General features: G+C 45.2%; 1 protein-coding gene across 1 annotated transcript in view; it reads right to left on the bottom strand.

The window, feature by feature from the left end:
• kiaa1328 (KIAA1328 ortholog) overlaps positions 1-13,661 on the bottom strand; it is a 49,338-nt gene that overhangs the window by 18,410 nt on the left and 17,267 nt on the right. Inside the window, exons 7-10 of the mRNA XM_060935508.1 lie at positions 9,812-10,353; positions 9,639-9,722; positions 9,333-9,445; positions 9,106-9,214 (exon numbers count right to left, since the gene is read on the bottom strand). Coding sequence (XP_060791491.1) covers positions 9,106-9,214; positions 9,333-9,445; positions 9,639-9,722; positions 9,812-10,353 — 848 coding nt within the window. The remainder of the gene's footprint in view (positions 1-9,105; positions 9,215-9,332; positions 9,446-9,638; positions 9,723-9,811; positions 10,354-13,661) is intronic.

The following is a 13,661-nucleotide window of genomic DNA, read 5'->3' as shown; positions in this document are numbered from 1 at the left end:
ACTCATTCAGTGATCATTTTAATAGTGTAATTTCATCCGAACTAGGCTTAACAGTCTATTTAGAACTACAAAAAGTCCGTGTGTCGGACATTTTAAGTACCTTTTTAAAAAAGTGTTGCAAATGTTGCACTCAGCATTTAAAATGCTAACAAAGTTTTTGTACAAGTTTCAGTTGATTAAACTGTCATATTTTATTAAATGTGTCTGCTTTTGTAATAAAAAAAGTACTGAAAGAAAAAGCAAACACAGCATTGTGATTTCTTATCCATCCATATAGTAAAAAAAAAAAAAAATCCCTCCCTCCCGAGTGAAAATTTTTTTGCTCACCCAGTGGACAGGAAACTGATTTTTTTTTTTAAGGATGGTCTCACTAGTGATTACTTTTGCCTCACAGGAAAAAAAATGTTCTCAATGATAACTTTCATTAAAAAAAAGCCTCAATGACGCTGGAGCTCATACCAGCCACTGTTGTTGTGTGTGTGTTTGAAATCCGATCAATCCTATGGGAGGAGTAGCGATTTTTGGGAAACTGCATATGACCCCTGTGAGGCTGCATCCATGGTAGGTGGCGCCACCTGGTGAACAATTCTTGCTGGTATACGTCTTTAGAGTCTTCTGGGCGAGTTTCAGTGAAAACGTTCTAGCAGTTTATGAACTGCTAGGTGTGTTTGGTGTGACGAGTCACCCCAAAATTTTCAAAACGCCCATAAAATGTTAAATATGACAGGTGGCGCCACCATCTTGACAATTTTTATACATACCAACCTTAGGAACATTCCAAGAGTTTGATCAAAATATGACTACTCCTGTAGGAGGAGTAGCGATTTTCGTGAAACTGCACGTGACCCCTGCGTAGCCTCAGCCATGGTAGGTGGCGCCACCTGGTGAACAACTCTGGTAATGTCTTTAGAGTCTTCTGGGTGAGTTTCAGTGAAAACGGCCCAGCAGTTTACGAAGAGTAGTGTTTAACGTGATGAGTCACACAAAAATTTCAGACGCCCATAAAATCGTAAATATGACAGGTGGCACCACCATCTTGACAACGCTTATGCACGCCCAAATGGGGAACATTGTATGCGAGTTTGATCGAAATCTGATCAATCCTGTAAGAAGAGTAGCGATTTTTGTCAATTGTGGACAGACAACGATGGACGATGCGTGATTGCATAAGCTCATTCAGCCTGGAGGAGCTAACAAAAGTGTATATTTACAACCACGATTCCAAAAAAGTTGGGACAAAGTACAAATTGTAAATAAAAATGGAATGCAATAATTTACAAATCTCAAAAACTGATATTGTATTCACAATAGAACATAGACAACATATCAAATGTCGAAAGTGAGACAGTTTGAAATTTCATGCCAAATATTGGCTCATTTGAAATTTCATGACAGCAACACATCTCAAAAAAGTTGGGACAGGGGCAATAAGAGGCTGGAAAAGTTAAAGGTACAAAAAAGGAACAGCTGGAGGACCAAACTGCAACTCATTAGGTCCAATTGGCAATAGGTCATTAACATGACTGGGTATAAAAAGAGCATCTTGGAGTGGCAGCGGCTCTCAGAAGTAAAGATGGGAAGAGGATCACCAATCCCCCTAATTCTGCGCCGACAAATAGTGGAGCAATATCAGAAAGGAGTTCGACAGTGTAAAATTGCAAAGAGTTTGAACATATCATCATCTACAGTGCATAATATCATCAAAAGATTCAGAGAATTTGGAAGAATCTCTGTGTGTAAGGGTCAAGGCCGGAAAACCATACTGGGTGCCCGTGATCTTCGGGCCCTTAGACGGCACTGCATCGCATACAGGCATGCTTCTGTATTGGAAATCACAAAATGGGCTCAGGAATATTTCCAGAGAACATTATCTGTGAACACAATTCACTGTGCCATCCGCCGTTGCCAGCTAAAACTCTATAGTTCAAAGAAGAAGCCGTATCTAAACATGACCCAGAAGCGCAGACGTCTTCCCTGGGCCAAGGCTCATTTAAAATGGACTGTGGCAAAGTGGAAAACTGTTCTGTGGTCAGACGAATCAAAATTTGAAGTTCTTTATGGAAATCAGGGACGCCGTGTCATTTGGACTAAAGAGGAGAAGGATGACCCAAGTTGTTATCAGCGCTCAGTTCAGAAGCCTGCATCTCTTATGGTATGGGGTTGCATTAGTGGCATGGGCAGCTTACACATCTGGAAAGACACCATCAATGCTGAAAGGTATATCCAGGTTCTAGAGCAACATATGCTCCCATCCAGACGACGTCTCTTTCAGGGAAGACCTTGCATTTTCCAACATGACAATGCTAAACCACATACTGCATCAATTACAGCATCACGGCTGCGTAGAAGAAGGGTCCGGGTACTGAACTGGCCAGCCTGCAGTCCAGATCTTTCACCCATAGAAAATATTTGGCGCATCATAAAACGGAAGATACGACAAAAAAGACCTAAGACAGTTGAGCAACTAGAATCCTACATTAGACAAGAATGGGTTAACATTCCTATCCCTAAACTTGAGCAACTTGTCTCCTCAGTCCCCAGACGTTTACAGACTGTTGTAAAGAGAAAAGGGGATGTCTCACAGTGGTAAACATGGCCTTGTCCCAACTTTGAGATGTGTTGTTGCCATGAAATTTAAAATCACCTTATTTTTCTCTTTAAATGATACATTTTCTCAGTTTAAACATTTGATATGTCATCTATGTTCTATTCTGAATAAAATATGGAATTTTGAAACTTCCACATCATTGCATTCTGTTTTTATTTACAATTTGTACTTTGTCCCAACGTTTTTGGAATTGGGGTTGTAGTATGAATATCTTTTAAAAAAATTAAAATAATAATAATAATAATATAAAAAAAGAGCAGGCATGTAGAAATCCTGATTAAACTGATTGTGAAATAGGTTGTAGCATAAAGCTGTAAAACGTATAACTTTGTGGTTAAACATATTAAGCAAAAACGTAGCTTTTTCTTGAGATAGATACATTTTTCGCCTGATCACTGGAGCACACTGGGGCTTTTACTTACCTGGGCTGACTAATGGTTTTAGGACTTGTTCACCCTTGTAATGAAGCTTCAGTAAAGGACAGTCCTGTCCATTACTGAGTGAAAAATCAGACATCCTATAATGTCAGATGGAGGGAAAAAAAGGCTTCATGGCATACTGGAAGTGAAGCTCGTTTAAAAATCAAAGCTTATTGGATTTCTCTGGGTGTGTGATGGGCAGAATGAAGTGTAAATATATAATAATATAGTACAAAAAGGATGTGATCCGTTCTTTCAACACCAATTGGGTTTGACTGCGCAGAATGTTTAAGGATTTAACCTGGAAAGGTGTCGGGTATGCAAGTTGCTTAAAGTGAAATTAATGCCTCTAAACTCCACTTCTTTTTTTCCCTTTCTTGTACAAAGCAACAATCATGATGTTGACTGACCATGTGTTTTCAAACCAGAGCTGATCCAAAGGGCCATAAATTAATGGAAAATCAATAAAATCAGCCGATTTTCACGGAATCTGCCGAGACTGAACCGGAAGATCCCGAAGGCGTTCGTGACGTCACACGTGTAACAATCCAGGTATCAATTTTGTTCATGTGCGCAGCAGTGGTTAGACCAGTCTCGATATGGAATCACGTTTTGGAGAGAATTCTGATAGTGATTGGGATTCTTATATGTCGGCTGAAGCGGCAGATGATTATCAAGGATATTCTGGAGTAAATGGTTATCTTTTCCAGCCCCCAAGATGAGAAACTGCCAGTTCACGATAGTCCCACTCACTGCCGATAGCGCACTACCAGCCAGAGAGAATTAGAAACACAGATTGGTTTGTGGATTTTTATTCCAAGCTGGCCATTGCAGAATATAGGGAAAATATTTACATGTACCTCAATAAATGCAGAAATATAATCTTTAAATAAAACGTACACTTATTCAGTGTAATTACTGAAAGAAAATACGAAGTGGGTGATAATAGGGGAATTGACCAAATGTCAGATAATCAAATGTTATTTATTAAATCAATGGATTTGTTTTTCGCTCCAGTCATTCCCATGTAGTCGTTCTAGTGGTGGTGAACACTTGATGAATCAGATTTATTATTAGTAGGCAACACGAAATCTGCCTGCTTCGTTTGCGTAAACCTCACCCACTGTCACTTTAGATTAGTGTAATTTCTTAGAAATTTGTGAACCGAATGTCCTGTCGTCTATGGATTTGAACATCCAAACACAACTAGGCGCTTTCCCATCCTTATTTTTGTAAGATTCCAACAACAATATCCAATTTCAGCGAGTACATAAGCACGGAGTTAGATGAACTGAAATGACCCAGATAACCGGGGTTCCACGTGTGACGTCATGCGAGATTAGCCCTAGAGCAAGGCTGCCTTTTTCCAGGATCCGCGATTTATCAATAGTTTTGTGCTTGATAAAATTTTTTTTTTTTCGTGGTCCGGTTTCGATCAAATCCTGCACTCTGATTGGCTGGCGAGCAGGTCCGTATCCTACGGTACGGACCCCGGTTACGGACCTCTGGCAACTCGCTCGTTCACAACAACAAACATAGTAGCAATTTTTGTCAACGTTTATTTTCACATTTCTCAGGAGAATAGCATTAATTTTACAGCATGGACAGCGATAACTGCCACCTTATTGTGGTGGAGGGGTTTGTGTGCTTGAATGATCCTAGGAGCTATGTTGTCGGGGGCATTATGACCCTGTCAGGGTTTCCCAAGGCAGACAGGTCCTAGGTGACAGGCCAGACCAAGAGCAGTTCACCAAAACCCCTATGGAGAAAAAACCGAGGACCATGACGTCGCCCGGTATGACGCAGCCGGGGCCCCACCCTGGAGCCAGGCCCGGGGTTGGGGCTCGTATGCGAGCGCTTGGTGGCCGGGCCTTTGCCCATGGGGCCCGGCCGGGCTCAGCCCGAAGAGGTGACGTGGGCCCGACCTCCTGTGGGTTCACCACCCACAGAGGTAGCAGTAGGGGACTGGTGCAGTGTGGATCGGGTGGCAGTCGAAGGCAGGGGCCTCGACGACCTGATCCCCGGACACAGCGGCTGGCTGTTGGGACATGGAATGTCACTTCGCTGGGGGGGAAAGAGCCTGAGCTTGTGCGGGAGGTTGAGAGGTACCGGCTAGAGATAGTCGGGCTCACCTCCACGCACAGCTTGGGCTCTGGAACCCAGCTCCTCGAGAGGGGCTGGACTCTCCACTTCTCTGGAGTCGCCCGTGGTGAGCGGCGGCGGGCTGGTGTGGGCTTGCTTATAGCTCCCCAGCTCAGCCGCCATGTGTTGGAGTTTACCCCAGTGAACGAGAGGGTCACCTCTCTGCGCCTTCGGATTGGGGAGAGGGCTCTTGCTGTTGTTTGTGCCTACGGCCCAAATAGCAGTATAGAGTATCCGGCCTTCTTGGAGTCCCTGGGAGAGGTACTGAGGGGTGCTCAGACTGAGGACTCCATTGTGCTACTGGGGGACTTCAGTGCTCACGTGGGCGACGACAGTGACACCTGGAGGGGCGTGGTTGGGAGGAACGGCCTCCCCGATCTGAACCCGAGTGGTGTTTTGTTATTGGACTTCTGTGCTAGTCACGGTTTGTCCATAACGAACACCATGTTCGAGCATAGGGGTGTCCATAAGTGCACGTGGCACCAGGACACCTTAGGTCGGAGGTCGATGATAGACTTTGTAGTCGTTTCATCTGATCTCCGGCCCTATGTCTTGGACACTCGGGTGAAGAGAGGGGCTGAGCTGTCAACTGATCACCACCTGGTGGTGAGTTGGATCCGCTGGCGGAGGAGGAAGCTGGACAGACCTGGCAGGCCCAAATGTATGGTGAGGGTCTGCTGGGAACGTCTGGCTGAGCACTCTGTTGGGGAGGTCTTTAACTCCCACCTCCGGGAGAGCTTTTCCCAGCTTCCGAGGGAGGCGGGGGACATTGAGTCTGAGTGGACCATGTTCTCTACCTCCACTGTGGACGCAGCTGTTCGGAGCTGCAATCCCCGTGCAATCCCTGTGCAATCCTCGTGGCGGCAATCCCCGAACCCGGTGGTGGACACCAGAAGTAAGGGATGCCGTCAAGCTGAAGAAGGAGTCCTATTGGGCCATGTTGACCTCCAGGACTCCTGAGGCAGCTGATGGGTATCGGCAGGCCAGGCGTGCTGCAGCTCGGGCAGTTGCGGAGGCAAAAACTCGGAACTGGGAGGAGTTCGGGGAGGCCATGGAGAAGGACTATCGGTTGGCCTCGAAGAAATTCTGGCAAACCGTCCGGCGCCTCAGGAGGGGAAAGCAGTACTCTGCCAACACTGTTTACAGTGCGGGTGGGGAGCTGTTGACCTCGACTGGGGACATTGTCGGGCGGTGGAAGGAATACTTTGAGGATCTCCTCAATCCCACCGTTATGTCTTCCACTGAGGAGACTGAGGCTGACGACTCAGAGGTGGACTCGTCCATTACACAAGCTGAAGTCACTGAGGTGGTTTGCAAGCTCCTCGGTGGCAAGGCACTGGGGGTGGATGAGATCCGCCCTGAGTATCTCAAGTCTCTGGATGTTGTGGGGCTGTCTTGGTTGACACGCCTCTACAACATCGCGTGGCGGTCGGGGACAGTGCCTCTGGAGTGGCAGACTGGGGTGGTGGTCCCTCTTTTTAAGAAAGGGGATCGGAGAGTGTGCTCCAATTATAGGGGAATCACACTTCTCAGCCTCCCAGGGAAGGTTTACTCCAGGGTACTGGAGAGGAGAATTTGACCAATAGTCGAACCTCGGATCCAGGAGGAACAATGCGGTTTTCGTCCTGGTCACGGAACACTGGACCAGCTCTATACCCTTCATAGGGTGCTCGAGGGTTCATGGGAGTTTGCCCAACCAGTCCACATGTGCTTTGTGGATCTGGAGAAGGCATTCGACCGTGTCCCCCGTGGTATTCTGTGGGGGGTGCTTCGGGAGTATGGGGTTCGGGGCTCTTTGCTAAGGGCTGTCCAGTCCCTGTACGAACAGAGCAGGAGTCTGGTTCGCATTGCCGGCAGTAAGTCAGACCTGTTCCCAGTGCATGTTGGACTCTGGCAGGGCTGCCCTTTGTCACCGGTTCTGTTCATAATTTTTATGGACAGAATTTCTAGGCGCAGCCAGGGGCCGGAAGGAATCCTGTTTGGGAACCACAGGATTTCATCTCTGCTTTTTGCGGATGATGTTGTCCTGTTGGCTTCTTCAAACCAGGACCTTCAGCATGCACTGGGGCGGTTTGCAGTCGAGTGTGAAGCGGCTGGGATGAGAATCAGCACCTCCAAGTCCGAGGCCATGGTTCTCGACCGGAAAAGGGTGGCTTGTCCTCTCCAGGTTGGTGGAGAAGTCCTGCCTCAAGTGGAGGAGTTTAAGTATCTCGGGATCTTGTTCACGAGTGAGGGAAGGATGGAGCGCGAGATCGATAGGCGGATCGGTGCAGCCTTCGCAGTGATGCGGTCGCTTTACCGGTCCGTTGTGGTGAAGAAGGAGCTGAGCCAAAAGGCGAAGCTCTCAATTTACCGGTCGATCTACGTTCCAACTCTCACCTATGGTCATGAGCTTTGGGTAATGACCGAAAGAACAAGATCGCGGATACAAGCGGCCGAAATGAGTTTCCTTCGCAGGGTGGCTGGACGCTCCCTTAAGGCCAATTTATGCTGACAACCCAGTCCTCACAGACGGTGTCGCAGACAGTGTCTGCGTAGCCCCCCCACCTTCGCAGACGCTCTGCGCGCACCTCCCAAAAATTGTGACCACCGCAGAAGCCTCGCAGACAGCGCCGCAGACAAGAGGGCTCTGATTGGTCCACTCTACCCGCTGTACACGCACTTCTGCTTCCCTACTTTCCCAGTTTGTTTTGTTTTCACGACCGGCATTTTTAAAAACACGAGCGAAGATGGAGCAGCATGAAGAGCGGTTGATTGAGGAAGTACGTACGTCTATGCGACTCCAGTTCTAGTCATTATATTAAAAAAACGTTCTAGTCATTATAAGTAACCGGAGGATAAACACTCCACTAACCACACCCACCAACTACTCCTAGCGACTTCGCGCCCCCTTGCGTTGTGCCGGTGAATAACATCCCGCACGCCTATTCCCCCGCTCAACAATAAATTACAACTGTCTGCGAAAAGCTATCTGCGAAAGCCTTGTCGCAAGAGCATGCAGAGGCCTTTAGAGACAGGGTGAGAAGCACAGTCACTCAGGAGGAGCTCAGAGTAGAGCCGCTGCTCCTCCACATCGAGAGGAATCAGCTGAGGTGGCTCGGGCATCTTTTTCGGATGCCTCCTGGACGCCTCCCTGGGAAGGTGTTCCAGGCATGTCCCCCCGGGAGGAGGCCCCGGGGAAGACCCAGGACACGCTGGAGGGACTATGTCTCTCGGCTGGCCTGGGAACGCCTCGGTGTTCTTCCCTAGGAGCTGGCCAAGGTGTCTGGGGAAAGGAAAGTTTGGGCTTCCCTGCTTAGACTGCTGCCTCCGCGACCCGGTCCCGGATAAAGCGGAAGAAGACGAGGACAGCGATAACGACAGTGTTCACAGCGAAAGCGAGTTTTACTACCCTGAGGAAGACAAAATAAAAGAAAACATTTCAGGAGAAAGCTAAAAACCTGTAACTGTTGCTAACGCCGAGCAAAAACATGGCTGAATCCCGAATGACTCAATTTTGTATAAATAGGGGACTACATAGGCAGCAAAATGTAGCTTTTTTCCTGCCATGGAAGTGCACTTGTATACCGAGGAGGAATCCATTTGTATTACAGCCATGAATGAGGATTCAAAATGGCGGCTTGGCTCGGTTTTCCCTTTCGGGCGCTCTCGTTTTCTGTTAGAATTTGGTAAAGAAAAAAATAAATATATTATTTACCAGCTTAAGGTCGGTCCGTATGGTGAAACACCGTGACCTCGGCCTTGAATACTGACCTCGGCCCTCTTTCAAGCCCTCAGTCACAGTATTTCACGATACGGACCTCCCAGCTGGTAAATAACATATATTTATTTTCCCCCCTGCTTTATTAATTCATTTTGGTCGTTACTAATGATACATGTTCATTTTAAAGCATTACAGTAAGTTATTACATACGCTTTAAGACCAACTTAGCTTACTTTGATGACTCGGGGGTTCTGGGATGGCTGACGGGAAACACCCGGTGTAGAGAAGGCTTCTGGAAGTTTTGGGAATGTACAGGAGAGGTGGCAACATCCTTCTTAGCAACTGTGGAGAGATGTTGATGGGAAAAATATTTCAAGTGCATCAGTTCAAACATTCATTCATGAGTATCTGTGAATGATTACAATCTGTTTCTCAACACAAATGCATTTGCACATCCTACCATTCGAAAGTCTGGCTTCAGCTTGTTGAAGGTTGTGTTCCTGTGGATGAACTTCATTTAAAGGCTGTCTGACACTTCCCTTCAAGGCTTGAAGACCACCCTCTTCTCTTTCGCTGCAGGATCAAATGAAGAACAAGCGAGAGAGATATAGAGAGATCTGTTTCTAGAAAAGACAGCCTGGTAATACACAAGCTCCCTGCTGCGCGCGCACACACGCACTGAAATCCCTATTGAAACAGCACTTGAATTTAGTATTGGTGTCACTTAAGAGCTATTTTTAATGAATAGAAATTCAGTGCATATTACCTATGTAGCTCTGCAGTGACGCTGGGTTGAGGTGCTTCATTAAATCGGATTTCATTAAAGGACTGCTCTAATTCTTGCTGGAACCTGAAAGCAGATGGTGCTGCTGTGTTACCAGAAGGGGGAAAAAAAAAAAGTGAAGACATTCGAAAACTTTACCACAGAATTTGCCATACTTGCTGTGGTTGAGACGGGACTGTCTGAGCTCCTGGTTCTGCTTTAACAGCCTTTCTTCTTGCTCAGCAAGTCGAGCCTGCAGCCTTTCTCTCTCCACCTCCAACTGCTTCTTCTGAACCAGCAAACGCTGGCGCTTCTCCACCCAGTCCTCCCTGCCAATGTAGAGCACCGCCTCACTAGGCTCTGCGCAGCACCCGGTTCCATTTTTCAGTCCCGACCCGTGCCATGAGTCTCTTGGCTTGGTGGCATCGTTGGCCACCTGATCCCTTTTAGGGTATGGATCACATACTGGCTCGCTCCAACCACCCCCTGTACACTTGTGGACACTGTCTGTGTCTTCTTCATGGCTTCCTCTGTCGTGCACAATACAGCATGAGGGCATGGAAGATGGCCCAGAACAGGCGCCAGCTAAAATTGAGTGAGCACAACCTGCTGACCCTGTTCTTCCCGAATTAATAGGGTCCAAATAAGATCCGTCGAGAGCAGCACCTCTCCCTCTTCCAATACAGGCTCTGTTTAATGTTCTCTCACTGCTGGTTATCTGTGGAGAGAGGAGAGACTGTGAGATGGCCACTGACTTCATAATAATGGAGCATAAACATACTGTACTGTAGGGAGCGGTTGAGGATGTGTTGGATGGATTATCTACCAGCATGTGCAGTAACCCAAGGTCATCCAAACAAGAGATAAACACCCAGGGCAAAGGGGAAGTGTCCGCCTCTGCGCGGACAGAAGTGGGCTGCTGACTAATTCAAGAGGAGGTCATGGAGCATGAAAACATGCATTACTCACAGCCAAGGTCAAAGGACAAACGACTTTTGTTCTTACGACAGTGGTGGTGGAAGAAGAAGAAGCAGCAGCTAAGAGGACTCTTGTACTCTAAATCTACTGCTCAATATGATTTCAGCGAGTCACTATAGTGCGTTATAATGTGCTATTGTCCCATTTTCTAACTATCCTGTAACTCATTATGCGCTTTCTATCTGTGTATACATTGATATAGTATGTACCATAAATGCTGACCAAAAATAAATATTTTTTTTTTTAAAGACTGCATAAAGGGAGAAACTGCTTATGAGCACAAGGGGGGGGGGAATTAGACATACATTTGAATACAGGACATGTACTGTAAAACAAAAGTCTGTGGCTGTTTCATGAGCAGTAGGCATGTAACAAGTCACCCAATTCGTGATTCGATTCAATTCAATTCATGATATTGGAATATTTTTGAAAAAGAAAATTCAAATGAAGCTATTATTACCAAAAAAAAGCAACATTTATTTTCCTATTGTTTATCCACTTAAAATGTTCCTTTCGTTAAATAAAAATAATAAAAAAAAAAAAAAACTTTTGTTTCGTTTTCTTAATAACCAACGATATTCATTCACCCAGATTTTTAAAGGTTGAGTCAAATATACTTAATATCCATTAACTAAAATATTCCTTTAATTAAAAATGAAAATATTTATAACAAACAGGCCTTTTCCTATTAAACTTTTATAAAACATTTGTTCGACCTCCACTTGCTTCTCTTTTCTTTAGGTTTCAGCAGCCTGTTAAAAAAAATAAATTAATTTAAAAAAAAAGAGAGCGCGCTCTGATTTCTTGTTAAAGGGGAACTGAAGGCAAATTTTTTATTACCGAAATACTATTTCTCATTTTATAAAATGTAGGAATGCATTTTTGATCGCTATTTTGCCGCTGCTATAGCAAGTTATGAGTGTTTGAAATACGCTCTGTAATATATCAGTCCATATGTCAAAGCAATGGCCGTAAACGAGATTCGCTGAGACCTGTGCGAGACATCGTAGGATGGAAGTAAAACGTACAGCGGAAATCAAAGTGACCGACATCTGCCAACGTTGTCAAAAGATGCGCGCGCCCTCCTTTGAATGCTGACGTAATCAAGCCGGAAGTTTTCCCTGTGTACGAAATCGCTCCCTACTCACTATACAGGGCACTATATAGCGTGGACGCCATTTTGTAGCGCTGTCTGAAACCTTAGTGAGGATTCTGTGGGAAATGCGCTCAGTATAATATGGATTGATCACAAAAATACGTGCATGTATTTATTATTTTGAAAACCTACCAGCCGCCTGATCTGGCATGTTTTAATTGTGCGACAGTAATGACGTAAATACCAGCGTGACAGACTGGTCCTTATCCTGTTGTCTTTCCAACTCTGCTCTACTCCACGTTGGTTTGAAGTCATATGGAATAATCTCTATCACTGATGAAGCTGGCAAATCTCAAAATTAATCTAAACTGGAATGATATGGCGATCTGGCCGCTGTGTAAACAGTTTTCAAAATGGCGGCGCGGACACTTCACGTTTGAAGTCTCGCACAAGTCTTGTGAAGATCGCACGGATAAGCGACGCCTGCTGTGGACCAAACGAACTACATTCAACATGGCTAAAAACCGAAAAGGCCAATAAGTGTAATATGATATGCCAATATGAGTCACGATATAAGGTTAATAAAACCGAAAACGTAATTGAATAACACGTTAATTAAGAAATAAAGCAAGTTTTAAAATGACTTCAGTTCCTCTTTAAATCACACAGCTTTTTCCCATTTTTGGTTGTTTTTGTGTCCATGTGTGTTTTCACAGCATTCAAGCTGTGTTACTTCTGCCTAGGGTGAAGGTCACATATACTCCCACTATTAACTCCTTATAAATCTCGCTTGCTCGGTCTTTACGGGAAAACATCAGACCAAGGGCTTGACAGTATGGACCGAGCCGTCCATACAAAAAAGACCGAGGTACGATGTTTTCCCATAAAGACAGAGGAAGCGAGGTTAATAAGGAGTCTGTTAGATGGCTTTTTTATTTCTAAGATTAAAAACAGACGGCCATTATAATGAGACGTGACACTGCTTTCAGTCACGTTAGTTGAGTCACGTATGCAGAATAAATGGCTAGCGGTTTCAAAACTGAATTTCTATTCGCAGTTAGCGGTTTCTGAATGCTCTTTGTTGCTTATTTCTTGAATAACTCGATGACTCATCTGTCTTGTGTTTCAGCCATTTTTGATTACGTTTTGATTTCAGATGAGTCTTTTTTGTCGTTTTCTTTGTTTTTTGCAACATTGAAAGCCGGCGCTTTGGAAAGAAAGTCCGTAATCACCCACAGGCATTACAGGAAAATACTTCCCACCAAGGAGCCAATCAGAGCGCATGATTTTACTGGAAGTAGCTTGTACCATATAATAATGTATGTTATTGCACCATCTGCTGTCTAAACAATGCAATTACAGCTAGGAAAAACTCAGATTTCAAAATTCGCGGTGGTCCGGTCACCCGAGGCGACTTAATTTGTCATTTGGCGGGTAATTCCTGTCACTAGGCAGCCCGGCTGGCTAGTTGAAAATAAAAAATATATATGAAGCGAAGATTCAGACTAGGGCTGTGCGATATATCGAATATACTCGATATATCTCCGAAAATTCTGTGTGAGATACATATAATTATTATATCGTAACTATAGAGTATTTTATGGTCATCTGCCGAATTGCGTTTGTTTCGTGTTTGTTGCGTTTGTTTAAAAACATTTTCCGGTGGTTTTCTCCCTGTCCCTCAGGCAGTAACGTGAGAGGCTGCCTAAGGGTAAAAAAAAAAAAACAACATCACGCACTCGCCAACCAATCCCGGGCAACATCTCGGTGCTGAAAGGAACTTGCAGGAAGATTTCCTAGTTTCGGTTTACAGCGCTGACTCAGTTCGTGCAATCGCTGGTGTTGCATAGGCTACCATGTAAGATCGGTCAATTTCAGTGACAAATTAAAAATGGAAGCGGACGAATTGGTTCCTAAAAGAACTAGTAAGGGGTCAGTCATCTGGCTTTTTT

This window comes from Neoarius graeffei, chromosome 12 (genome assembly GCF_027579695.1).
Source record: "Neoarius graeffei isolate fNeoGra1 chromosome 12, fNeoGra1.pri, whole genome shotgun sequence".
Classification (NCBI taxonomy): Eukaryota; Metazoa; Chordata; class Actinopteri; order Siluriformes; family Ariidae; genus Neoarius; species Neoarius graeffei.
This window is presented reverse-complemented; position numbering and strand designations above follow the sequence as displayed.